The sequence below is a fragment of the Dromiciops gliroides genome, chromosome 4, assembly GCF_019393635.1.
Source record: "Dromiciops gliroides isolate mDroGli1 chromosome 4, mDroGli1.pri, whole genome shotgun sequence".
Classification (NCBI taxonomy): Eukaryota; Metazoa; Chordata; class Mammalia; order Microbiotheria; family Microbiotheriidae; genus Dromiciops; species Dromiciops gliroides.
This window is the reverse complement of record NC_057864.1, coordinates 35,252,098-35,278,023: the sequence shown is the minus strand read 5'-3', so window position 1 is coordinate 35,278,023 and position 25,926 is coordinate 35,252,098. Positions and strand designations below refer to the sequence as shown.

Here is a 25,926-nt window from a genome sequence, read left to right as displayed (position 1 = left end):
GCCCATGAGTATATTCTTGGTCCAATCCAGACAAGACTCCATGTTGCCTTTTTTCCTGCAGGGGAAGCAGATTACACCTGCACATTACAAGGATGTTGTGGAAGAACGCTTTATCACCCATCTCTGTGGTTACCCTTTATGTCACAACAAGCTAGGAAATGTAAGTCATTGGTGCTTAATAGATGTGCTGACCACATGAAGGCTTTGCTTCTGGAACTAACGAGACAGTTCGAAGCAAGTTAAGTGGGTACTATGGCTTAGTCGATGTCATGTGTAGGTGGGATTCGGCAAGTAATAAAAGACTCATTTCTTATTTGAATTCTTCATTCTTGCCTCCTTGGTAAAACTCTGTTCTATTTTTAGGTGCCAAAACAGAAGTATAGGATTTCTACCAAAACAAATAAAGTCTATGATATAACTGAAAGAAAGGTAAGCCTTAAGGACCATTTTTTAAAAATGTAATAAACATTTTTATTTATAGTTTTGGGTTCCAATTTTTATTCCTCCTTCCTTCCCTTCCTGAGGCAGCAATCAATCAGATACGGGTTATACATGTATGATTATGTAAAACAATACCATATTAGTTATTTTGTACAAGAAAACTTGAATAAAAGGAAAAAAAAAAGAAAGTGAAAAATAGCATGCTTGAGTCTGTGTTCCATCAATATTGATTCTTTCTTTGGAGGTGGATAGTATGTTTCATCATTAGTCCTTTGGGATTGTCTTTGATTATTGCATTGCTGAGAATAGTCAAGTCATTCACAGTTCTTCATCAAACAATATTGCTGTCTCTGTGCACAGTGTTCTCTTGGTTCTGCTCACTTCACTATACATCAGTTCGTACAAGTCTTTACAGATCTTTCTGAAATCATCCTGCTTGTCATTTCTTATAGCACAATAATATTCCATCACCATCATATACCACAGCTTGTTTAGCTATTCCCCAGTTGATGGACATTCCTTTGATTTCCATTTCTTAGCCAGCATAAAAAGAGCTGCTATAGATATTTTTGTACAAATAGGTCTTTTTCTCTTTTGGGGGATGAAGGACCATTTTTTTTTTTTTTTGGCGGGGCAATGAGGGTTAAGTAACTTGCCCAGAGTCACACAACTAGTAAGTGTCAAGGGTCTGAGGCTGGATTTGAACTCGGGTCCTCCTGACTCCAGGGCTGGTGCTCTATCCATTTCACCACCTAGCTTCCCCCAAAGGATCATTTTCAACAACCTTAAAAGTACCTACCTACTTGTAGTGGTTTTAAAGGTAATTTCAACTATGAGTATAAATGTGAAATTTTGAATGTGAACACCTTAACTTGTACTTGAGAAAGGGGGAAGCAGGGAACAGAAAATCCTATTATCTTAAAAATTATAATTTTTAAACTTCTAAATCAAATCACTTAAAATTTTTTCCTATTTGAAAAAAAATCATTATAAATGTCATTCCTTTTACTCTCACATATAAGTATTTCACATACGAAGGTAAAGCAAGGACGTGCTTCAAAAAAAAGGGTTTTAAACTGGCAGCCTTCTCCTCTAAATGTGAACTTCACTTAAATCCCTGGATTGTTGCATTAGCTGCTGGTGGGTCTGCCTGCCTCAAGTTTCCCTCCACTTCAATCCATCCTGTATTCAGCCACTAAAGTGATTTTCCTCAATCTAAGATCCAATGATGTCAGCTCTTTACTCAGTGAATTCCAGTGGCTTCCTGTTTACCTCCAGGGTGAAACATAAAATCCTCTGGTTGGTGTTCAAAGCCCTTCATAAACTGCCCCACCCCCCCTCCTTACTCCCACCACATACTCTTCCATACAGTGACACTGAAGTCCTGGCTGTTCCACAGGTGAAGCGCTCAATCTTTGGACTGCAAAGGTCACTTTCACCGGCCGTTCCTGTGACTGGCAGGCTCTCCCTCCTCATCTTTGCCTACTGGCTTTCTCCAAGGGGCCTTCCCCAACTCCTCTTCATTCTAGGGCCTTCCTTCTGTTAATGATTTCCTGTTCATCTTGGATAGAGCCTGCTTTGTATAGATTGATTTGCTTGTCGCCTCCCTCCCTAAACTTCTTGACTGTAGGCATTCTTTTTGTATTGGCAGAGCTTACTGTGGTGCCTAGCACATACTAGGTGCTTAATAAATGTTTATTGATTGACCTAATGAAAAGCTAAGCAAACTTTAAAAAATTAAAAATGCAAAATGTGTTGTTTAATACTTTTCTTATCTTTAGTTTTTCTGCAGCAATTTTTGTTATCGAGCATCTAAGTACTTTGAAGCCCAGATTTCCAAAAGTCCATTGTGGGTGCGAGAAGAAGAAAGGTAATTTAAAACATAATTCAAAAGCATGTCTTCTGCTTTCTTTAGCAACAAACGTTTATTTTATTTTTTCCTGTTACATGTAAGGGTAATTTTCAACATTCATTTTCATAGGATTTAGAGTTCCAAAATTTTCTCCCTCCCTCCCTTTTTGTTTTTTTTTTTGCAGGGCAATGAGGGTTAAGTGACTTGCCCAGGGTCACACAGCTAGTGTCAAGTGTCTGAGGCTGGATTTGAACTCGGGTCCTCCTGAATCCAAGGCCAGTGCTTTATCCACTGTGCCACCTAGCTGCCCCCCACCCCTCTTTCTTCCCCCCTCCACAAGATTGAAACCAGGTTATATATGTACACTCCACAAGTGTTCTTTTTATCAGTTCTTTCTATGGGGGTGGATAGTAAGCTTCCTCATTAGTCCCTTGGGATTGTCTTGGATCATTGCACTGCTGAGAGTAGTTAAGTCATTCACAATTGCTCATTGAACAATACTGCTGTCACTATGCACGATGTCCCCCCAGCTCTGCTCACTTCACTATACATCAGTTCATGAATCTTTCCAGGTTTTTCTGGGATCATCCTGTTTGTCATTTACCTATAGCACAAGACCATTCCACCACAATCATATAGCACAGCTTCTTCCATCATTCCTCAGTTGATGGACATTCCTTTGATTCTCACTTCTTGTCTACCACAAAGAATTGCTATAAATATTTTTTGTACAATTTTTCCCCCTTTTCTCTTTTTTATTACTATTGTTAACTATTTCCCTTCCATCCTATTCCCTTCCCCATGATATTTATTCTATTATCCATCTTCTTTCATCCTATCACTCTTCAAAAGGGATTTGCTTCTGCCTGTCCCCTCCCCCAACTGCCCTTCCCTCTTTATCCCCTTCCCCTCCTATTTTCCTGCGGGGTTAGAGAGATTACTCCACCCAATTGTTATTCCCTCCTTGGGCCAATTCTAATGAAATCGAGGTCTTTGAGACAATTCTGATGAGTGTTAGGCTCATTTACTGCCCAGATTAAGTAGATTACTCCACCCAGTTGGGTGTGTGTGTTAGTCCCTCCTTGAGCCAACTCTGATGAGTTTAAGGTCTTTGAGCCTTTTCTGATGAGTGTATAATTCATTTACTGCCCTGCTCCTCTCCTATCTCTTCCCCCACTCCATAAGCCTTTTCCGGTTTCTTTCTTGTAGGATTTCATTTCTGCCCTTCCCCCTCCCCCAGTGCATTCCCCTCACCCCTCAGTTTAACCCTAAAGATGTCATCATGGGGCAGCTAGGTGACACAGTGGACAAAGCATCCACCCTGGACCCAGGGGGATCCCCTTCTGCTTTCTTTAGGGGAATCATGGAGAGGGGCAAATATTTTATCTAAAAGCTTTTTTATATAAGAAACAGAGGAAAAGGGGGCAGCTAGGTGACACATACTGTGTGACCCTGGGCAAGTCACTTAACCCTCATTGCCCTGCAAAAAAGAAACCCAAAAACCAAGAAACACAGGAAAACCATTTAACTTTTTAGTTGATTAATCAGAATTAGCCTCTAATTAACCAATTTTAGTTCTAATTAACCAATTAGAAAGTTATATTTCTAATAAACTAAAAACCATTATAATCAGGAGGTAAAATGTTAGCTTTGGCCATTGCTGGGTTGACTGTGTGGATATCTTGCCCCTAAAACAGCATTTGTTTACTACTGATGGATTTATGCAGACTCTTGATTGTAATTCATTGCTTTAGCTTGAGCTTTTGTTTTAAACTGTCTCTGTGAGGGCTTACTCTGGGTTATCCAGGTCTGTTTCCTCCTGGCCTTGCTTTTTTAGGTTGAACACTGCTGATGTAATGGGGTTTGTCACTGAATGGGATGACTTGTCTTCGGATCCTAAGAACTGAGTTCTCTGTTATGGAATTTTGAGGAAAGGCATTGACTTTTTCTAGAGTTCTGTCTCAAATGTCAGAAATGTCCATGTGGTCTTTCTGTTCTATAATTGTTGTCATCCTAAGGACTTAAAATTTACTGGGGAAAATTGTTAACTATATTAGCACAGATCAGTTCTCCCTATGGGCAAGGCAATGCAAATAATACAAAAGAGGGGTGAAGCGGTCCTTTTCCCCAAGGAGCCTTGTTCTTCTTGGTGCACCTGCATGTGCCCTGGTAAATAAAGATAATTCGAGGAGGGGTGAGAGCCCTAACAATGGGAGAACTGAGGGAAGCCTTCCCAGAGGTGGTGGTAACTCCACAGAGGAGCCAAGCCTTAAAGAGAAGTCACGGGGGGGGGGGGGGGGGGGGGGGGGGGGGGGGGGAGATAGCCTGGGCTGCTCATGTGGGAGGATGGAAGATGGAGTGATATTAAATGAGGCTGGTGAGAGGGAGACGGAAGCCACACTGTGGAAGGGCTTAAAGCTAGACCAGAGAGACAAAGGGAACTCCTGAAGCTTTCAGAGCAGGGCAGTAGGGTCGCACCACATTCACAGAATGTCAGGGCTAGAAGGGACCTTGCCAGCCAGGTTGTTCTGCCCATCCCTGACAGGCCCTCCTGAGGACAGCTCTCATTGCTAGGGGTCTTCCTTGGCATCTGGCCTAAAGCAGCCTCTGCAGTTTCCGCCTACTGCCCCTGGTTCTGCCCTCTATTGCCAGACCGAACAAGGTTCTTCCCTCTTCAACACAACAGTCGTATTTCAGTACGTCAAGAAAGGCGTCCGCCCTGCCCGAGTCTTCTCTTCTCCAGGGTAAACCCTCCTAGTTTATTCAGTCGATGCAGTTACCCTTCTCTTGCCCTCAGCAGTGTCCTGTCTGAAGTATGGCACCCAGAACAGACGGTGTGCCCCCAAGGGCAGAGTGGAGAGGCCTAGCCCCTCCTCCCGGCAGGATGCTTGACCTTTTTTCCTGCAGTCCAACAGGTTAGGCTTCCATACCCTACCCTGGATTCATGTGGTCTTTCAAAGATCAGTGACTGGTCTTCCTGTGACTTAGGAAGACTGGAGGATGGATTAAAGAGAAAGATTGAGAGCGGGCGGCTGATGAGCAAGCTGATGTAGGGCAGAATTAGGGCAGGCCAGCCTAGTGGAGAGCTCCCCCAAGTGTGAGAGGTTAGAGAAATGGCAGAGCTAGGCCATTAAAGAATAAAGAATCCTCAAAATGGATGTTTCCTGAACACTTCAGGGGTCACAGTGTTCCCTATACCGTCTCTCATTTGAGCATCACCGTGTGCTCTGAGGCAGGCGGTGTATTTGCCTCACTTTACATTTGAAGGAGATGATCGTCTCCCAGTTTGCACATCTGGGTGTCAGGGAGGAGAGCGGTACTCTCAGGAAAAATAAGGACGTTTGCGGGAGAGGCCGATTGAAGGTGTAAGAAGTTGAGTTCTGGTTTGGTCTTGTGGAGTCGGAGATCCGGACATCCGGGTGGAGATGTCCAGCAGTAAATTAGAATGGGAGACTGAAGTATAGGAAAGAGACTAGTGCTGAGTATACACACTTGGGAGCAGAGAGAGTGATGATTAAAATGCTGAGAGCCAGTGAGATCTGCAAATGAGAGAGGAGAGAGCAGGTTTGTGAGGTCAGACTCTTAGTAGTTACAGACTAGTTACAGCGAGGAACGGGAGGGAGGTCCCAAGGGCTAAAGTGCTCGATGACCCCCTCTATGCAGATAACTCCCAAACCTTTATCCAGTCCTTGGCTCCCTTTGGAACGTGTTTGGGTCACCAACTTCCTACTGGATGTTTCCAATTGGATGTCCTAAAAGCATCTTAAATTCATTGTGTTCTAAATAAGACTCGTTCTATTTCCCCTGCGAACCTAGCCCGATCTGATCTTCCTTTTCCTCATGAGGGAACCAGCCATGTTTATCACTCAGGTTCTCAGCTTCAGCCTCATCTGCTGCTCCTCCAGTCAGCGGCCAATTCATTTTGTTCCTAACCCCACACACAGCACCTCTATCCCATCCATTCTCTTTCCCCCCTCAGCCACCAGCCTCGTTCAGATATGGAATCCAGAGTGTTGCAGCAATGCCTTAACTGGTCTCTGGCCTGATCAGTTTACAGCCGGTGAGCTTCCCAAAGCCTGGCTCCAGTAGGTCATTGCCTTCCTCGTGTCACACACATAAATTCTCACCAGTCCCCGTCTGCCTGCCCTTCCAAGGTTAGCTCATTTGCCACCTATTGTACTTTTCCTGATCCTTCCAGGTTCTAGGGACCTTCCCACCACGGTTACCTTGTTTTAAAACTATGCTTGTGTGTACTTGTCTCCCCAGATGAAATGCACGCTTTTGGGGGATGAAAATTGTTAGATTTTTGTCTTTATACCCTTTGAATCTGCCACAGTGGCTGGCATCTAGTGAGTGCTTAATGAATACTTTATTGGTCCTTTTTCTAAGGCCACATAATTAGTAAAAATTTACATGGGATTTGAGCCCAGATTGTCTCCAAATCCAGTGATCTTTCTGTACTAGTGGCCTGATCCCCCCATGAAGGATGCTGAAAGGTGAGGAAGAGAGGTGGGGGAGTGATGTTTAGGGGGAAATATCATGAGCAAAGGTATGGAGGGCAGTTTGGCATGAACCATCTGTCCAACTCCATCTCTTCATTATGCCTGTAGAGATGCCCCGTGCAGTGCACCGTAAGCTGTTGAATGATATGGCAGAGACCCTGCTCTCAAGCTGCCCCCTGGGCAGACACAATGCACCAGATGGGGATGCTGGCAGTGAGTGCTGTCAGAGTGCAGGGAGGGGAGGTTTTCATGAAGAAAGCTGGGGAGGAGGAAAGGGAGAAGAGGGCATGGGGGGGGGGGGATTCAGGAACAAAGACAGTACTGTCAAGGTAGGGAGGACACCCTAAGTTGTTGTTGGGAGGATCTTCGTGCTAGACCTTGAGTAATCCTGGCAAAGCCCTTGAGTGTGACCTTTCAACCCGGGTCTGTTGTCTGTGTGGTATTGACACTTCTCATCTAGATGCTCCTGGGTGTTCATTCCTGGCCTTGGGTCTTTCCACAGAGCCTGCAGAATGAGAGCCATGTCTGTAATCTCTCTAAAGTCCACAAGAGGGCACTCATTCTCCATATTTGTTTTTAAATTAATTCATTTCACAGATTTCTTTCCTTTTTTTGGTTTGTTTTGGGTTTTTTGCAAGGCAGTGAGGGTTAAGTGACTTGCCTAAGGTCACACAGCTAGTGTCAAGGGTCTGAGGCTGGATTTGAACTCAGGTCCTCCTGAATCCAGGGCCGGTGCTTTATCCACTGTGCTACCTAGCTGCCCTGATTGCACAAGATTTCTTAAAAACACTGGCATAGCAATCTGTTAAATGTTGCTCATTAAATGTAAGTATCGCAGAATTTAATGAAATTTTAAATGGAGAAATTGTTGTGATATGATACATACATTTTATAGAGTAAAGCAGAAGGTATTGAATTTGCAATCTGCAGGTCTCCCAAGTTTGGTTGACCCTGATTAAAAGATAATTGAGAAATGTTTAACAAAATAAATAAAAATACATTACAATGGGGGGCAGCTAGGTGGCACAGTGGATAAAGCACCGGCCCTGGATTCAGGAGTACCTGAGTTCAAATCCGACCTCAAACACTTGACACTTACTAGCCTCGACCCTGGGCAAGTCACTTAACCCTCATTGTCCCGCAAAAAAAAAATGCATTACAATGTACATAATGCTAATTTGTGATTTTTCAATCCCTTTCTATTTGAATTCAACACCACTGGGGTAAAGAATTGACTAGCTTCTTTTAAGTAACAACTTTCAGAATTTGAAAGAATTTTTTCTTCTATCAATATGGACATAAGCCTTGATATTCCTCTTTGTACTCAGGCCTTTCATGTTGTCTCTAATCAATATTGTTTCAAAGTTTTTGTTGTTGACTGATGGTACCATACTGTTATTTTTTAAAAACTATGTAAAAGAGTTAAACCCAAATTAAGATGAAGCTTTAATTAAAAACAACAAAAAAAACCCACCAACAACTAAGAGCTAATTAGATCCACTACTGGGAAAGAATTTATGAAGGCTGTAAGAAGAATGTTTTAGCAGTGAAGTTTTTCTGGATAAGGAAAATAGGTTATTTACCAGAAACAACTAAAATGGAATTTTCTAAAACAAATATGCTGAACTCATTTTTCTCCTGTGAGGGAAGACTGTCTCTGTCTTAGAACTAAGTGAAAGGGTTACATCAGAAAGACTAAGAAGATCTGTAATTCCTTACAGTGGAAAAGCAGGGCAAAAATGACTAACGGAACTGATGCCCAAGAGAAGACAAGGAGCTAGTCAAGGGGCTTTTATAAAAATTAGCTTCCCTTTCAGGAAAGCTACTGACCACTTGCATTATCATTTGGAAAACCATGAGCTAAAGTTGGGAAGGAAGGTCAAGTGTTGGAAATCAGAGTATGATTAGAAAGATCAGCAGCTGGGATGCTGTGGAAAGAACACAACATTTATATTCAGGAGACCTGGCTTCAAGCCCTGCTTCATTGACTTATCAGTGTGACTTTGGGCAAGTCATTTGACTTCTTTGGAGCCTCATTTTCCTTATCTATAAATGGAGACTTGGACTAAACAGCCTTTAGGGTCCCTTCCCGGTCTAAATATGAGCCAAAGTGGTAGGAACTGGAAACGATCCTTGGATCATGCAGTGCATGATGGGGCTCAGCCTGGGGGATTTTCACCCATTGCTTCTTGGCAATAAACAGTGTCATCTTAGAGGTGCGGAAGCTAGAAACCTCTGTAAGACAGCTTCTATAACCTCTTCCTGAACAACCCCTCCACTTGTTTCTCAATGCAGAGAAACGTTTTCAAAAAGAGGATTTAATATATGTGCCCACTCATCTTTGAAAAATCCCCCCTGGTGGGTAAGGAGCATAATAAACAAAGCTTTTTCAATAACAAAGTTTCCATGGAATAGGAGGTTGCTGCTAATGTTAAGTGTTTTTATTTCAGTCACGTTATCAATATTGTGTGAATGATGATAAGAGTGCTAATATCTCAGATGAACCAGATTATAAGTTGTCATTTTGTGGTATTTTTGTTGTTATTTGTAACTGAACTTAGAACGATCCCCATGGTAACTTAAACTGGGTAGAAGGCGATGGAAGAATCTCTGTGTGACCTGTACTGTGGAAGACAAGATTTCTAACAAATGTGGGACAGAATTTTCCTCGAATAGAAAGAGGATCTGGTTTATTTTGTATCTGAAAAATCATTGATGCTGTATACATTGATGTTGGCCTCTGTTCGCAAAGCAAATGCAAGTGTTTTACATAGAAATCTAAACCCATCACTTTAGAAGTACTTGGACTCATAGTTAGAAAAACTTGTTAATGTGTCTAGGTGTTACTAACTCCATGAAAGACCTCACTGGTTGGTGGCCTGACAAGTTGGCAGGGGAGGAAGGAGACGGGTGCTTGCTCCTTCTCTCTTAGAAACCAGTAGAGAAGTAGGTGGGGAAGAGAGTAAATGCAGGGTGTGTTTAATAACTTAAAACTGGGCTAAAACTTGGGAACCTCTCATAGAAATCATGCTGAACTCCTTAGGAGTAAACAGAGGAAGGCCGTGTGGTTCAGTGAACAGAGCACAACCCTGTCAGTCAGAGGAACCGGGCTCATTCTGCCTCTCAGCTTTACTCTCTGGCTGACCTTGGGCAAATCCATTGATTTTCCTGGGCCTTCATTTACTCTGCCGTGGTATGAGGGGCTTGAATGATATAGCATTGGAGAGTCCCTTCCAGCTCCAGAGTTTAGGTGTCACACCCTTATCTTTTTTGGAAAAAAAAAAAATTATCTGACATGAAAAGAAGATTCTTTTAGGGTGGAAATTTAATTTCCTTTTGCCCCTATTTCTTCAGCATGTCTTGGACAGCTGTCCTCAGGATGCATATCTGACAATCTAAGCATTTGTAATACGTTTTCTTCCATTGTACTAATGGTCCCCGTTACACGCCACCTACGTGTATGACCACACCCTGGACTTTTGCTAACACTCAGAAGAGTTCACCTCCAGAATCTCTAAATCTGAGCTTCTCCTTGGTGGCCACAGTTCCCTCTGCCTGTTCTGCTGATCCTGCTCATTATCCTAAGCAAGATTTTTGGCCCCTTGGTTCTTCTAAAGGAGAATTCCAGGTGGGAAGGGGATCCCCAATCACAGACATTTCTCCCTCAGTTTTCCCAACCTTAAGTTTTCACCTGGCTCCTATACGTGCCCCTCTCCTTCACTGATGGAGGTAGCCACTTTTATCACTACAGCTGGCCCCTAGGAATACTTTGCACTATCCTTCCTCACCTTGGCTTGGGTAGATTAAGCCCCCTTTCCCTTTCCTTTAGCAGACCCAAGGTTGAAATTTTTCAAAAGCAACTTGACTTGGAAAACAAAAACAAAGTCAGGCAGTAGACAAATGAATCAAGAGAGCACTTATAGTATCTGAAGATTGCTTTCCCAAGGCTATCCTGAGGCAATTATATTCTTGCCCCAGATTATTAGCTTTATTGGTATGATTTCTTTCTTGGGCATTTACTCCCTTTTCCCATTCTTTGCCTCAGTTCTGCCCTTTTGGGTCATCCGTCAGCATCCTTACAGACTATTCTGAAACTTGCATAAAAAGCTCTTGTCCCACAGCTAGTCAACAAACCTCAAACTCCTGTCTCTTCGTCTCACAGTTTCTGTGAATCTTTACTCGTCCTTCCCTCCTTTCTCAGAGGTAACACTTCACTCGCTCTTCTGGATTCTCTCCCATTTCCCAAGAGTCCTTGCTTCTCAAGACTCTTTCCTCCTTTTTTCTATCTTCCGTGTTTCCGTCTCCATCTTTTCTACCAACATTCCCAGACAGGGCTGTTTGAAGGAATTTTACCCTAATGGGTCTTTAGAAATAGTTACAAAGAATAACCAAGGAAATGGAGGAGAGGAAAAATGGGGCCCAATGGGACGCAATGTAGCTGTGGCCCTGTACTCTCATCCTCCTTCAAACTCCAACCTTTTCTTAGGTTACTGCCCATGTTTGCTGACATATTTCTCAACAGAGTATTCGTATTTTCTCTTCTCTGCCCTCTCTTCCACCAAAAAAAAAAAAGGGGGGGTCCTTCCTCCTATTCACCTTTTTAAAAAAATAAACAAATAGGACCACTGTTCTCCCAACTGTAGTCCTTTTTGACTACTCCCTCTTCCTTGTTAGCCACTTAGTTGCTAGTCCACAGCCTGTGGATTCTTCCTCAACAGTGTTTTGGGGATCCATCCCTTCCTTTCCATGGTATTCCCATGGCTAACACACTAGCTTAGGCTCTGTCTGTCTTTTGCCTGGACTATTTCTATGGTCCCATGGCAGGCTCCTACTTATAATTTTCTCTTTCTTCCCAGCACTTAGCACAGTGCCTGGCTCATAGTAGGTTCTTTTTTTATTTTTTTAATTTCAATTTTTTTATTTTTAGTGAGGCAATTGGGGTTAGGTGACTTGCCCAGGGTCACACAGCTAGTAAGTGTTAAATGTCTGAGGCCAGATTTGAACTCAGGTACTCCTGACTCCAGGGCCGGTGCTCTATCCACTGCACCACCTAGCTGCCCCCTCATAGTAGGTTCTTTTTTTTTTTTTACATATAAGGTATTTTTTTTTTCCATTACATGTAAAGATAGTTCTCAACTTTTGTTTATACAAGCTTTACAATTTCAGATTTTTCTCCCTCCCCCCTCCCCTAGACAGCAGGCAATCTGATATAGGTTATATCTATATATCTATATACATATACATATAGATATATATATATATATATACACATATACATATAGATATATTTATCTATACACACACACATATATATATATATATATACACATAATAACATTAATCCTATTTCTGCATTAATCCTGTTATAAGAGAAAAAATCAGAGCAGTAATGCAAAACCTCAAAATAGAAAAAAAAAACAACAGCACCCAAAACAAAAGAAATAGTATGGTTCAATCAGCATCTATACTCCACAGTTGTTTTTTTTTTCATAGTAGGTTCTTAATAAAAGCTAGTTGAATGACTGACTGACCTTCCCCAGGTCATTTCCTCCTGTATACCATGGCCAGATTGATTTTCCTAAAACATAGCTCTCACTGTCAGTTCTATGCTCAAAAATTCTCAGTGACTTCCCAATGCCTACCGAGTAATGTTCCTATTTTTTACTGGCATTGAAGGTCCAGCCTCATGCTGCCTTTCTAGCCTGTTTGCCAGAATGCCAACCGAACTGGACTACTACATCTATCTATCCTTTGCTTTCTGGCCTTGATGGCTGTTAGAACCTCCTTATCCTTTAGGATCTAGTTCAAATGCTGCTTCTCCCATGAAGCTTCTCTTGACCCTAGCTGGTGTTATCTTCCGTCTTCCGACTTTCATCGCATTGTATACCCTCTCATGGCACTTAGGTTCTACCATACCATAATCCCCTCCACTAGACTGAGCTTTTGAAGGGAAGGATCTAGGTCTTCCTCATCTTTTTGATGTCCTACGGTGCCCTCAATCAATATGTGTGGAATGAATAAGTCGAATTTATGGATTTGCCATTCAGAGTTTGGCTATCCTTTGCCAGCAAGCACTCGATTTTTATTGGACCTCTTTTGGTGAAGAAGGAAGGCTTTGTTGATGTGAACAGACTTGTAAGAGTGTTGCCCCTTTGGTGGACTGAGGACAAGACAGTGCTTGGAGAAAGCAACGAGACTTGAAAAGTCTCTCTACTCAAAAAATGTCTCCCCAAGTTTTACCATTTGGGTGAAGAAGGTTCTACTTTGCAAATTCAGTCTCATTCATGCCTGAAGGTCAGTTGCCTTATGTGGGTATGGCCTCAGTAAGAGGTAGTTTTCCTAGAGGGATGAAGATATTAGGCAATTCTGATACTTGGGAAAGGGAAAATAAGAAACTGTGGATCTTGGAGAATCAATCTTATGACAGGATTAAGATAAGGATGAGGGGAGAGGGAAAAGAGTGTAGACTCTTCCTTTCACAATGAATGTCTTTCTCTCTTCCTCCATCTTTATTATGTCAACCGAGACTCCATATGTGCAAGGATCTCCACATCATAAAACCTTAGGAGTGCTTCTGTCAGCTTCTTGTTCTTGTGATTTCACCACAGTAAATCAGGCCTGCAGGTGATCATTTCATAGTTGGAATTGAATTGTGGTTTTTTAAATTTTACAGCAAGATTACCTTTCTGACTTTTTACCTCTGTACTCTTATTTTGTTGGTAAAAATAAGGCTTTTCAGAACACACCAGCTACTCTGTCTTAGTCGGCCTTATACACTTTTGTTCATACTTTCCCAGTAGTTCATTAGTATACTTTCTTTTCTCCTCCTTATTTTGACTTGATCTGGTTTTGCTCTTCTGCAATCCACTTTGGGACTCCCATTTTTGAGTCATTTCAAAAGCAGGTTAGGGAGTTTTCCCATCCCACAGACCCATTTGGTGTTAGTGTTTGTTCCTTTTTACATCTAAATATGTCTCTCACCTCCAACTACTTTTTTTTTCCAACCAGTGATACCCAACATCAATGCCTTCCCCAAACTACATGCTAAGTCTTAAAATTATACAGCCTTAGAGATTCTCTAGCCCGATATTTCAAATTTGACATTGCAGATAGCCTACAATAGGAATTCCTAACTCTTTTGTGTCAGAGACCCCTTTGACTGGTGTCAGTCTGGTGAAGCCTATGGACCCCTTCTCAGGATCATGTTTTTAAAATACACAAAATAAAATATTTCAGCTTATGAAGGAAACCAATTATACTGAAGTGCAGTTATCAAAATATCTTTTTAAGTTGATGAATTCCCAAATTAAGAACCTTATAATGTAATTTAAGTCAACCAGTAGTTTATCTAATATATAAGACTTGATGTCTGCCTTTAAGGAGTTTACAGTTGAATAGGGAAGTTAAACATGAGGAGAGTTTTTTTAAAAAGCAATAAAATAAAATATTTAAATAAGTTTAAGAAGAGAGATGTTATAAGGCAGTGCATGATTTTTTTCAGAAAATAATTCAGAGAAGATAGAGCTCATTTTATTCTGGGGCTATCAGGGAAGGTTTTATAGAAGTGGCTTTTGAACAGGATTTGAAGAGCTAGAGAGAGAGAATGTGTGCCTTCCTTTCCCATACTTCTCTGTGACTGGGGTACCAGTAAGCTCCTTAAGCATTAGAACACATCTGTATTCCCAGAAACTTATTACATGACTTGGTGCATAGTAAATTTTTTACAAGTATTCATTCATCAAGCATTTATTCAACAACTGCTATGTGTGCCAGGCACTGTGGTAAGTTTCATACACACACACACACACACACACACACACACACACACATACACACACACATAGATACATATTGTGTATGTATGGTGTGGGCTAAAAGTCACAGTGTTCTAATTACTTTTTGAAAATTATTTTCTTTATTTTTTGCCATAAGAGATTTTATTTTTCACATATAATATAAATTCATTTCTTATATATGCTGTATATGATGCTGTGGTAGTATAAATTAAAAACAAAAAATGAAGGCGTTATTAAATATTGAAACCCCTTTGTGACTTTTGGCTGTGTGTGTGTGTGTGTGTGTGTGTGTGTGTGTGTGTGTGTGTGTGTGTGTGTGTATGTATGTACACAAAGTAATTTCTGAAGGGGGTAATAAAGAGTAGCAATAGGGGGAGTCAAGGATACACCTATTAAGTAAGTAGCACCTAAATTGAGCCTTAAAGAATTTTAGGAGTTTTGTGAGGAAATATAGGAGAGAGAGAGAGTGAGTGTATTCCAGGCTTGGGTGATGCAGAGACACGGGTAGGGAATAGCATATCGTGTACTGGGAGCAGCAGATGGGCCATCTTTGCTGCCCTATAGAGCATGTGATGAGAAGTAAGGTATAGTAAACCTGAAAACACAGGCTAGAGCTAGAGTTGTGGCATTTAGAGCCCTTAGCACTGGGACTTCTGTCATATACTAGAGATGGCTGGGAACCACTAGCTCTTCTTGAACAGGGAGGGGACTGATCTGTGCTTGAGAAACAGCAACTTGGCCTTTTTCACACACAAAGATGGAAGACTGGAGGCTAGAAGATTAATTAGGAAGCTGTTGTAACAAGTGAAGAAGGAGGTGATAAGGGCCAGCATAAGGGTTGGTGACCATGTGAATTAAGAGCACAGAACAGATGCAAGAGACGTGGTTGTAGAATTGACCAGATTTGGCAACTGAGTGGATCGTCCAACCAGCAAGTGTTTATTCACTCTTTTGTGTGTGTTTATTAACTCTTTAAGGGGTGTGGCGGGGGGGGGGCAGAAAAAGAGAGAGAGAGAGAGAGAATAAATAAATATGGACTTGGAGTCAGAGGATGTGGTTTCAAGTATTGACTGCTGCTGTTGCCTGTGACCTCTGGAAAGATACTTAACTTCTCTGACCAGTTTCCTGATGTTTAAAATTGGGGGAGGGGTCATTTGGATGACCTATGAGGTCCCTTTAAGCTCTCAATAAATGTTCTACTATTGTGACCTAATTGGATTCTATAGAACCAGAAAAGCTCATAATTGTTTAGAGGTCAGTGGGTGCAAGGAATCCCCCTCTTGGGATGATTTATTGTCATTCTCTTAGCACACTGACTGACTGACTGACTGAGTTACCTGATTTCTTGACCTAATGAGGGGCAAAGAACAGTCTGGTCATTTTAAACGCCAGTAATTCAAGAGTGAAAAAAATAATTCTCAATTTTCAATTCCCATGCAAAGTATAGAGCTGAGGATCTTAGAAAATTTAAAAAAGTTTGGTTTTAATCACTGTTGATTTTTCTTTTATTACAAAGACTCTTAGGCCATAAGATATTTGATTTTGACATTTAGTGGAAAGTTAAATTTTAATTTTAACGGGAAGTGGTGGTGTTGCGTTATTTTTAGTTTAAGGGGTCCTCGAATGTATTGAGTTCAATGTCTCTTCAGTACTATAAGAGCTATATATCCTAACTCTTACATCTTTTTATTTATAAATATATACATGTGTTTATTTTTGTATATTTCTAGCACTTATAGTTTCATATTTTTGTTTAGATTTGTAATTATAATTTTTGATCTTGCCAAGAGTCCAAGTGCAAATTAAAATTTACTTCTGAAAATTAAAAAAGAAAATTTACTTCTGAATAACAGCATAGTGAAAATAAGTAGATTAGACCTTAAGCCAGTTGTATTTACATTATGAAGTCTCCCTAGCCATATGAAAAGTGCTGAGGGCTTGTAGACAGACCTCAATCCTGTTTTCTGTTTCTTAAATAAGAAATTGACCCACCTGTCTGGCCCTTTGCTCTGACTCAGTGGAGGTGGTGTCCCCTGTCTCCCAGAAGAGGAAGGCCCCTTGCTTTACTATCTCGATTAAAGTTATAAGTGAATACTAATAATTGATTGATGCATATCCTCTTCTATGTCCCCTTCTAACTACTCTTCTTTCTCTGTCTTTATCATAGACCTCCTGATTTTCAGCTGCTAAAGGAAGGACAAAGGTATGGTTGCATCAGGATCCCATCTATATAGTACAGCCATGGTTGAAAACCTTGGCAGTAAACCAGGTGATAGGAGCTCTTTGATTTCCTGTGCTGATGCATTATGGAAGTGCCCCATTGTACCCACACAATGAAATATTGGACCTGTTTAGCTTTTTCTTTTGTGTTGCCTCAGCAGGATGGTTTGCTCTGTATGATTTAGGGAACAGCTGCTCCTACCTGGGGAGTCTTAATTGAACCTGTTGAAATCTGACACAAACATAACTCCTGCTCTTTCCATCCTATGTACTGCAGGTCTTTGTTAGATAGATTGTTCCAATTATATGTGTTGAAAGGCTTTAAAAATCGAAATTTACAATATTTAAATTAGGGATTTTCCAGTTATGTAATCATTTGAAATAATGTTTTAGATTCCTGGATTTTTCCCCTCTTTAATCTTTGATCATTTTGCTCACCAGGCCATGGCCATCTTTTAGAGTATATCTCAGCATCCTGTTCTTTGACCTCCTGACCTCCCTACCCTCAAAAAAAAAAAAGAACAATCCTGTTGGTTATTAGTCACCAACTAGGGGCTAGATATATGGCGACTGAGTGGGTTAGTGATCTTATCTTATCGTGCATAGTTCTAACATGGAATTTTAAAGTAATATAGAAAAACATGACTGCCACCTCCTAGCTCAAGATTTTTATATTGATTCCTAAACTATGAAAGATGAATTGATTCTAGATTTCACCAAATTATACTCACTCATTTTTCCTCTGACCTTAGACATAGTCATAGCATGGTTTGGGGATAAATTATGACTAAAAAGTATATTCCTGGCTCTCCTTTTCTGCAAAACACCACCTCCTTCCAAGGGGGAAAACAACCACCCAAGAACAAACGCAAGAGTTCTTAATCTATCAGATCTCATCTAAAATTTCAAAAACACAGGAAGAAAATGTCTCCTTTTGTTATTGGCGTTTACTGTTAGATTCTGAGATTTGTTTTATTCGCCTTTCTCTAGCTCTTACTTTTGAGATTTTTGTTTGTTTTTTGTCTTTTGACTGGACCTGTGGTTTCATTGGTGTCGGGAATTCTTGGTGAGGAAACTCCCTCTACTATTGCCCGTTGGCACTTACTGAGAGAGGAAGTGATCTTTAGAAGGTCACTTGGCAAGTAGGGGCAGAGGCTAGAATGAACCCTGTCCTGGTCACTCCAAGGCCCGTCCTGCCTTTCTCTGTTTGGTACAACAAGGACCTTAATGACCTCATCTTCCTCCTAACCTTTCTATTTCCTTGGCTGTGGTGGTCAGGTCATCTTTTGTGTGCCTGAATTACCCATGAACATTTTATGGTTTTTCCTACTCACCATAATCTTCATTTTAGTTGTTTTTAAGCTTAAATGAAATGGCCCTGATATTTTTATTTTTTGTGAAACTAGTAATTAGAGTCTCCAAAGTGAAAACCAAAAGAAATTCTATAAAAGTTTTAATAGGAGTGGTTTCAAAATGCAATATATCCCAGTATTCGTTGAAAAGCGCCTATAAAATCACATATGCAAGTTAAGTCTTTGCCACATCTTAGCATGTGATTCAACTCTTTACTTTTGAAAACTGTAAAATGTCAACAACTCAGCTTGCTTTGTTGTGACTCTGTTTTTTCTTCTCCCCTCCACCCCCCCCCCCCCAGTGGTCATTCTGGTGAAGAAGTCAGGTTATGTGATGAGGCTGTTAAGACGTCGGACATTGAAAATCCTGACCGGTCGAGAAGCCAGGATGAGTCTGGTTCCTCCAGCACCCACAGTCACAGTAGCAGTGAGGATGAGCAAGAATTTGTTTCTTCCCTTCTACCAGGAAAAAAACCAAATGCGACCCCTGGAAGGCAGCAGCCATATCCAAAAAGCATCCTGAAAAAGAGGCCTGGCCAGAAAGCAAACTTCAGACACCAAGACAAAGACCCATCAGTAGCAGATGTGGCCGAGCGATTGAACAGGTGTACACTAGACAGCCCGGAGAAAACAGCCACCTGTGACCTTTGCTTACAAGAGGAAAAAACCTGTGTTTCCCCAGATTTTTCCTCAGAAAAATCAAAAGCCTCAGAAAATTCTGAAGACGGTTGTGACAGTTCACAGGTAACTCTGGTAGGCATAAGCAAAAAAGGAGCGGAACATTTTAGGAGGAAATTTGCAAAGTTGAACCAGCCTGCCCAGTCAGGTTCTAGTCCATTGCAGGTGGAGCCTGGGAATGCCAGAGCAGGCTTGTTTGAAGCCCTCAAAGAGACTTTGGTGGAGTGGAAGACAGAAGAAACGTTAACGTTTTTACATGGCGAGAACTATGTCCCCGTCCCTCTGACAGCCTCACCATCCACTCCCCAGGCAGAAGATGAAGAAAAGGGCAAGGAGGCCCCAGTGCCAGGGCTGGGGAGTCAGACTGCTGCCGTGGAGTGGGCGTCCCAGAACACCTTGGATCAGTCTCTGCCGTTCAGTGGCTCAGGCGCTGCCCTTCACCCTCTGCCAAGTTACGAGAGCCTAAAAAAAGAGACCGAAGCCTTGAATTTAAGGATTAGGGAGTTCTACAGAGGAAAATATGTTCTGGATGAGCAGTCCCCCAGAGCAGAAACCAGAGACAAGGTATATCTTAACTCGTGGTGTCAGGTGTGGGGGAGGGAGAGAGGGATTTAAGAGAACATGGTTTCTTCTTTTTTCCCAATCCCAAAGATGATCTCTACAACAGTAGCCTTCCTGCGCCCCCAGAGTGCTGTCATTTAACCCTTTTCAATCTTGCTGAACCCTGGCCCCAGGTCATGCCCCCAAGAGCCCCGGGAGAATTTCTGCTCAGCGCTGTGGCAGGGAACAGCCCGCCATGATTCTGTTGACAATCTTAATAAATGGTGGGGTGCTGGTTCTGCTCTGAAGGGATGGCCTAGAAAGGCAGGCCAAGGGTTTCCCCAACAGCAGAAGAGCCTTTTACAATTCTGTTCTTTCATGTGCATGAGACAGTTTGACTTGGACATTTAGTTGAATGCTAAGTATGAGCTTAACTTTATTCATCTCTAAGCCTCAAAATATAGTAGGAATGGCAGTTCTTGCTTTAAAAGTGGGAGCATTTTGGAGAAAATTCTATTCTGTGTGACATAAGTTATAAGAGAATGTCAGAGATCTGCCACTGTTCACCCAACCTTCTCGGGTCCCAGTCCCCTCGTCTATTTTATGGAGTAGTCGAACTCAATGTCTTAAGCCCCTACCAGTTTAATGAAGCTTTTTTTAAGGGGCGTAGCTATGAGAACATGGATTGGGAACTGTTAGTCAGCATGAAGAAAGACTGGGTCATTTTATTTTAGGTTTTGCCATAAAAATCTTTTTCATTACTAGGAATTTCGAAGTCAGATTTAGGAATATGTATGTGATGATTGGAAAGAGTTTTATTCAAAATTTAGGAATAAATTATTTACATAAATGATACCTGGTACCATGCTTGAGAGTACATGAATCTTCTTGTACAGCAAGCATGGCTTTTTGTGCTAAAGTGGAAGAGACATTTATAGCCAGCAGATATATAAAGGTGGAAGGACCTTGGCTCATCTTAGTGTCAGTCTTTATCTATGACTAAGTTGGCTGTGAGCCCTACAAAGATGAATAAAATAGTCCTTGATCATTTAGAACGTTTATAGTCATTTTATTAAAAATTGATTTTAAGAGTATTATCCTTAGTTCTAAAACTACCAACTTTGGATTAAGAAAAATACTGTTTTTTAAAATTTGTGGTGATTCTCCATTCTTTAAAATAAATTAAATCGCATTTCTTCTCTGTTTTTTACAAATATGATTCAGGGTGATCCCACATTTCCACTTATAGATTCAAGTTCTCAGAACCAGATTAGAAGACGCATTGTACTTGAAAAATTGACTAAAGTGTAAGTATATAATAATTTTAGAAATTTTATATAATAATTTTGAGACTTGACAGCTATTTTGAAAAATAATTTTAGAGATACCATATGGGGTCCTTCAACTCTGAAAATAAGTCCATTAATTGAAATTTTGGGTGGATTTTTATAATGTTAGTGGGGAGGGGAAGATAAAATATGGGAGTCACAAAATTAATTGGGAAATTGGGATTAGGTAAGTAGAGAACTGATTTCCTGGGAACTGCCACACTGTTGAGTAGAAAAATAAAATAGCTTAGATTTTAGGATCTGTGACTCCTGAATTTGAAGTTATTCCCATTCAAACACTGATCTGTGGTAGACATGTTATACGTAAATTTCTCAAGTGTGCTTGTTAAAAAATTACTATAAAAACTGAATATTAATTGTTTTCGTCAGTTGATAACATATACATACAGAGAGCTAGGTTATGGTCAACAGTGGAATCTTGAGTTGCAAGTTTTCCTTTTTCCTTAGAGTCTTACAAGTGTAGTTTTAGTACAGGAGACCTTAGAAATCATGCAATTTGCTCTTTCCACTATTTCTAGCTTCCCCTAAAGGAAAATATTTATTGTCCTTGGAATTAGCCCAGTCAGTAGCCCTTAAGATTCCTTATTTATCATAGATAGCTTTGGATGTTGGGGCTGCCTTGGCTTCTCTTCCAAAAGAAGCTCATGAGTGAATCACCTTTCTGGAGCTGTGATGACAGCTGTCAACCAGTCACTTTTTTTTTTTTTTTTTAACCAGTCACTTTCAAAAAACCATCCAACCCTCATTTTTGTACTTCACACAGAGTTATGCAAAAAAAGTACTTTGGGGCCTAGGATTTTTGGGAAGGACTTGGTTTTGGTCTGATGTTTATACAGAGAACTCCTGGTGCTTGGGCTGTGTAGAATTCAGGCATACTTACTTTTGAGTATTGTTAGACTTTTAAGCCACCTTTGTATAAAGCAAAGGAAGTTTTATAAATGTAGTTGGAGAATGCTATTATTTGACTTTTAAAAATTGTTTCCAAGTGAAAACTGAAATTGTCTTGTTTATCTGATCTTCATTTTTTACTTGACATTGCACACATAATTTGTTGGGAAGAAGGTCTCTCATTTTGATATTTAAATTCAATGATTGGGGGTGTTGGGGGGGGAATTAGAGGGTAGGGTTGGTCAGTATTGGAGGAGGACCAGAGCCATGATTTCATTGTTGCAAGGAACCCTTGGTGAGGGGAGTCTATGAGTTAGTTAAATAGTAAATATACTTTTCTGCATATATGTAAATTTATTTTCAAGTACTGTTTTCAGAAAGAGTCCAAATCAGGGAGCAGCTAGGTGGCACAGTGAATAAAAGCACCGGCCCTGGATTCAGGAGGACCTTAGTTCAAATCTGGCCCCAGACACTTGACATGTACTAGCTGTGTGACCCTGGGCAAGTCACTTAACCCTCATTGCCCCACCAAAAAAAAAAAAATCCCAAATCTCCTGTTTATATGCATAGGGAAAAACATTTGTCAGTGCCAACCAGCCATTTTTCTTTAAACCTCTACTTCAGTGTAGACTTTCTCTGTCTAATTAAATGGAAATAATATGGTATAGCTTCCTTCCACCATTTTCCAGGGCCCATCACTTTGTAGTTGCAGTTCAGTTGTATCTTGGTTAATGAAAATCACTGATTCTAAAACTAGAACTATGTAGGCATTTATTTCATTGAAGGAATTCTGTTCCTCTTAAATTTTCTCTGCAACAGAATTGTAGAAGAATGAGCCATACTAGGATGTCATTAGCAAATGATGGGAGTTTAAAATGAGAACTGGGGAGAGAAAGAAGAGAAGATGGAAGGCAGGCTGGCAGCCAGGGCAATGGGCATGAGAGGAACCGTGTCCCTAGGAGACCTGATGCTTTCAAAACCAGTTCCTCCTTTGACTTTGTTTTCTACTTCTCTCATGTGTACCTCCTATACCCTGATCTTCCTTCACTCAAAACTGGAAGTAAAGGAATGAGAAACACTGTCAGACTGTGCCAAGTCGCAGCCATATGGCCTCTGGCCTCCCTTTCTCCTTCTAGGATCACTTTGTCAGCCTCCTGGAAAGCAGATTGGCTTGTCACAGCCAGCCACGTCCCAGTGACTTACCTCACTAGTCACAGAATCTAAACATTGCCATATGTCTCAGTTAAATCATCAAAGTATTCTGGGAACATTCTAGAATTACCTGCAGATAAAATAGGAATAGACTCATTCTACTCAGAAATTCCAGAAGTATATCTAGAATTAAGAATTTTGGGGCTGGGGTGGGGCAATGAGGGTTAAGTGACTTGCCCAGGGTCACACAGCTACTAAGTGTCAAGTGTCTGAAACTGGATTTGAACTCAGGTCCTCCTGAATCCAGGGCCAGAGCTTTATCCACTGCGCCACCTAGCTGCCCAAGAAAATATTTTTAAAAGAAAGCAATTGAAGCATTTTTGTTACTATTTTCAGATTGCCTGGAATTTTGGGTCCTCTTCAGGTTACATTGAGTGATATCTACACTGAACTAAAACATCTTGTCCAGACTTTCAGGTTAGTATAAAATATAACAAAGTTCTTTTCCCTTACTTTGACCTTACTCTTAATGTAGACATTAAAGATCCCCCCCCTCAAAAAAAACCCCAAGAACCACCCAACCACACCCTGATATTGCATTGCTTGCCATAATTATGAATAATGATGGTGCATATGCTACTAAACTTTTATAATCAATGGCTTAGAAGGAATTGTGGTTTGTAAAGAAAACATTTGGCGATTGGCTGGAAATTGAGATTTCCGCGCCACCCCGAGAAGTGAGGCTTGGTGACTAAAGGAATCCTCATGAGAATGGAACCCTGTGACCATGTCTCACATTTATAGGATGCCTCACCCCTAGAGGGAAGCACTAAGACCCCCCATTGTAGAGGAGGGCCTTCCTCAATTGAGCAGCTTCACCTCCTGCCCTCCCGAATCTCTTCTTCCTCCTGACTTTGGTCAGGAATACCACAGCCAGTCACCCAGGTCAGAAACCTCAGTGTCATCCTTGATTCTTTTCCCTCCCCCCACATGTATCTCTTCAGTCTCCGAGTCTTCTTTTTGTTTCTGTCTTCATGATATCCCTTGCATCTGTCCCCTCCTGTCTTTTCCCGCTGTCACCGCCCCCAGTTCAGGTCTTCCTCCTCTTTGACAGACAACCGATCTAGATGGTTTTGCTCTTCAAAGCCCAGTGTCTGTCTGCTCCTGCCATTGTAACTGTTTTATGGCATAGCCCGGCATCATGTAGACTGAAAACAGGCTTGGGGGCCTGGGGGCTTCACTTTGAATTCCAGCTCAGCTCCTCATCACCTGTGTGACCTGGGTCCATCTCACTCTCTCTGAGCCTCTCTTTTTCCTTCTCTGCAAGATCAGCTTCCTTTTATGATCTGTGTCACCCTCTTATTCGCGACCATTGAATGGTTCTCATCCAAATAAAGCCTGAGCTTTGTTGAACCTTTCAGGACCAACATGATTTGGCCCCAACCTGTCTTTCAGTTATTAAAATAATAATAACAAAAACTAGCTTTTTTATTTAGCACTTGACCGTTTGCAAAGGGCTTTATGTGTTCTTTTTATTTGCTCCCCACAACCCCATGAGGGAGGTGCTGTATCTCCCTTTAAATTTGAGGAGGCTGAGCCTGAGAGAGGTGAGGTGATTTGCCCAGGGGCACATATCTGGTGAGTTTAGTCTAACTCTGAGCTTCCTGACCCCAAGTGTGATACAGTCAGTAGTTGTGAAGTATCTGCCTTGTGGGCATGAGGTCCAGTGCTTGGTTCTGGGGACACTGAGACGAGAAAGAGATAGACTGTCCCTGCCCTCGAGGAACAGAACCATCAGCAAACATAGACGGTCCAATATATGGAACCATGAACTTCTGTTACCATGGCATTTTGAAGTGTATTCAAAGGTGGTGACAAAATGTCCCTGTTTGTGTTTGCTTCTGAACGTCTGTGCACTTCCTGCTAACCCTTACTCCCCACATCCCCTCCGCCCCAGAGCCCTTCCTCATAACAAATAACTGTAGTCAAGAAAAACAAATCAGTTCGGCAGCCACGTCCAGCCGTGGAGGGCTCCTTCCACCCCTCTAGGCCACTGCTTCTTGGCCGAGCGGTTCTTCCTTCTTAGGGTCTCAAGCTAGAGCCCTGGGTTCCGTGTTCCCAACCTAGGGTTTTGGTTTTTCTTATAGACTTAGTTGCTTTCATCTCCTCAGGAAGATGAAGCTCCCCTCCCTCTCAACCCTCTCTAAGTAAGGAAAAGGCCTTAAAACTGCACAAGACACTGGGGATGGCCCCGTGTTATCCTCTGAGATTCTATTTTCCTGATATATTCCGTTTTGCTTAGTTTTATCATGGAATTACTCGAAACTAAAGAAAAAATGGATATCCAGGCCCTCTGGCTATCAAATCTTTGGTTGTCAGCAAATGTCAGGCATTGTTGGGGATGGAGTGGAGAGAAATATTTCTTAAAGTACAAAACAAAGTTCTTGTCCTCGAGGCTACCTTCTAACTGGGGACACGAGTTTCACACAAACAGTAATGAAGACGTGCTCTAACAACTCACATTTTTATAGGTTTGCAAAGCCCTTTATATATATTCCCCTGTGGGGAAGGCGCTGTTGCCCCGTTTTATAGAGGAGGAAAATGAGGCTAAGAAGAGTGGAATGACTTGCCCAGGGTCACTGAGGCGGGATTTGAAATCGGGGCTTCCAGACTCCATGTCTGAGGCTCCATCCACTGAGCCACTTAGTATGGGAGGAAGTCAGTGCCCATTGTGTGATACAGATTAAGTGCTACTGGAGGCCAGTGGCTCCTGCTCTGATGGTCTAGATTTGCGATCCCGGCTGTTTTCTTGGGTAGGAAGCAGAGTCATTGCTGTTCCTTTAAATGTCCGTCCTTGGAGAAGAGTCGGGTGCTTAACTGTTTTTGTGCTCTGGTCTCTGTGCTCAGCTGCATTTAAGATGGTTTCCCAGAGGCTGCCAGTAGAAGCCAATTGGACTATTAGCAAATCTTAGCAAAATTAGAGTAAAAATGAAACTTAGGTTTTCAGCGGATCTGAGCGCCACAGTGGGAAGGCCCGAGTCCAGGTAGTGAGCTGGAAGATGTGATGTGCGCCAAGGGCCCGTAAGCTTGTTTTAAGCAGAGTGGTGGCCATTGCATGGGCAGTTCCACAGGGGCATGTGTGAAGAAAAGGGGACG

At 41.6% G+C, this 25,926-nt stretch overlaps 1 protein-coding gene across 4 annotated transcripts in view; it reads left to right on the top strand.

Moving 5' to 3' along the window:
* The window catches only part of RPAP2 (RNA polymerase II associated protein 2), an 80,399-nt gene that overhangs the window by 5,211 nt on the left and 49,262 nt on the right, over positions 1-25,926 (top strand). For all 4 annotated transcript variants that reach the window (XR_006352821.1, XR_006352820.1, XM_043964799.1 and 1 more), the window contains exons 4-10: positions 62-160; positions 364-429; positions 2,223-2,311; positions 16,759-16,794; positions 18,466-19,405; positions 20,606-20,688; positions 23,167-23,247. Coding sequence is in view for 2 of the 4 variants with exons in the window: in XM_043964799.1 (XP_043820734.1) it covers positions 62-160; positions 364-429; positions 2,223-2,311; positions 16,759-16,794; positions 18,466-19,405; positions 20,606-20,688; positions 23,167-23,247 (1,394 nt within the window). In the remaining 2 variants the exon portion in view is untranslated. The remainder of the gene's footprint in view (positions 1-61; positions 161-363; positions 430-2,222; positions 2,312-16,758; positions 16,795-18,465; positions 19,406-20,605; positions 20,689-23,166; positions 23,248-25,926) is intronic.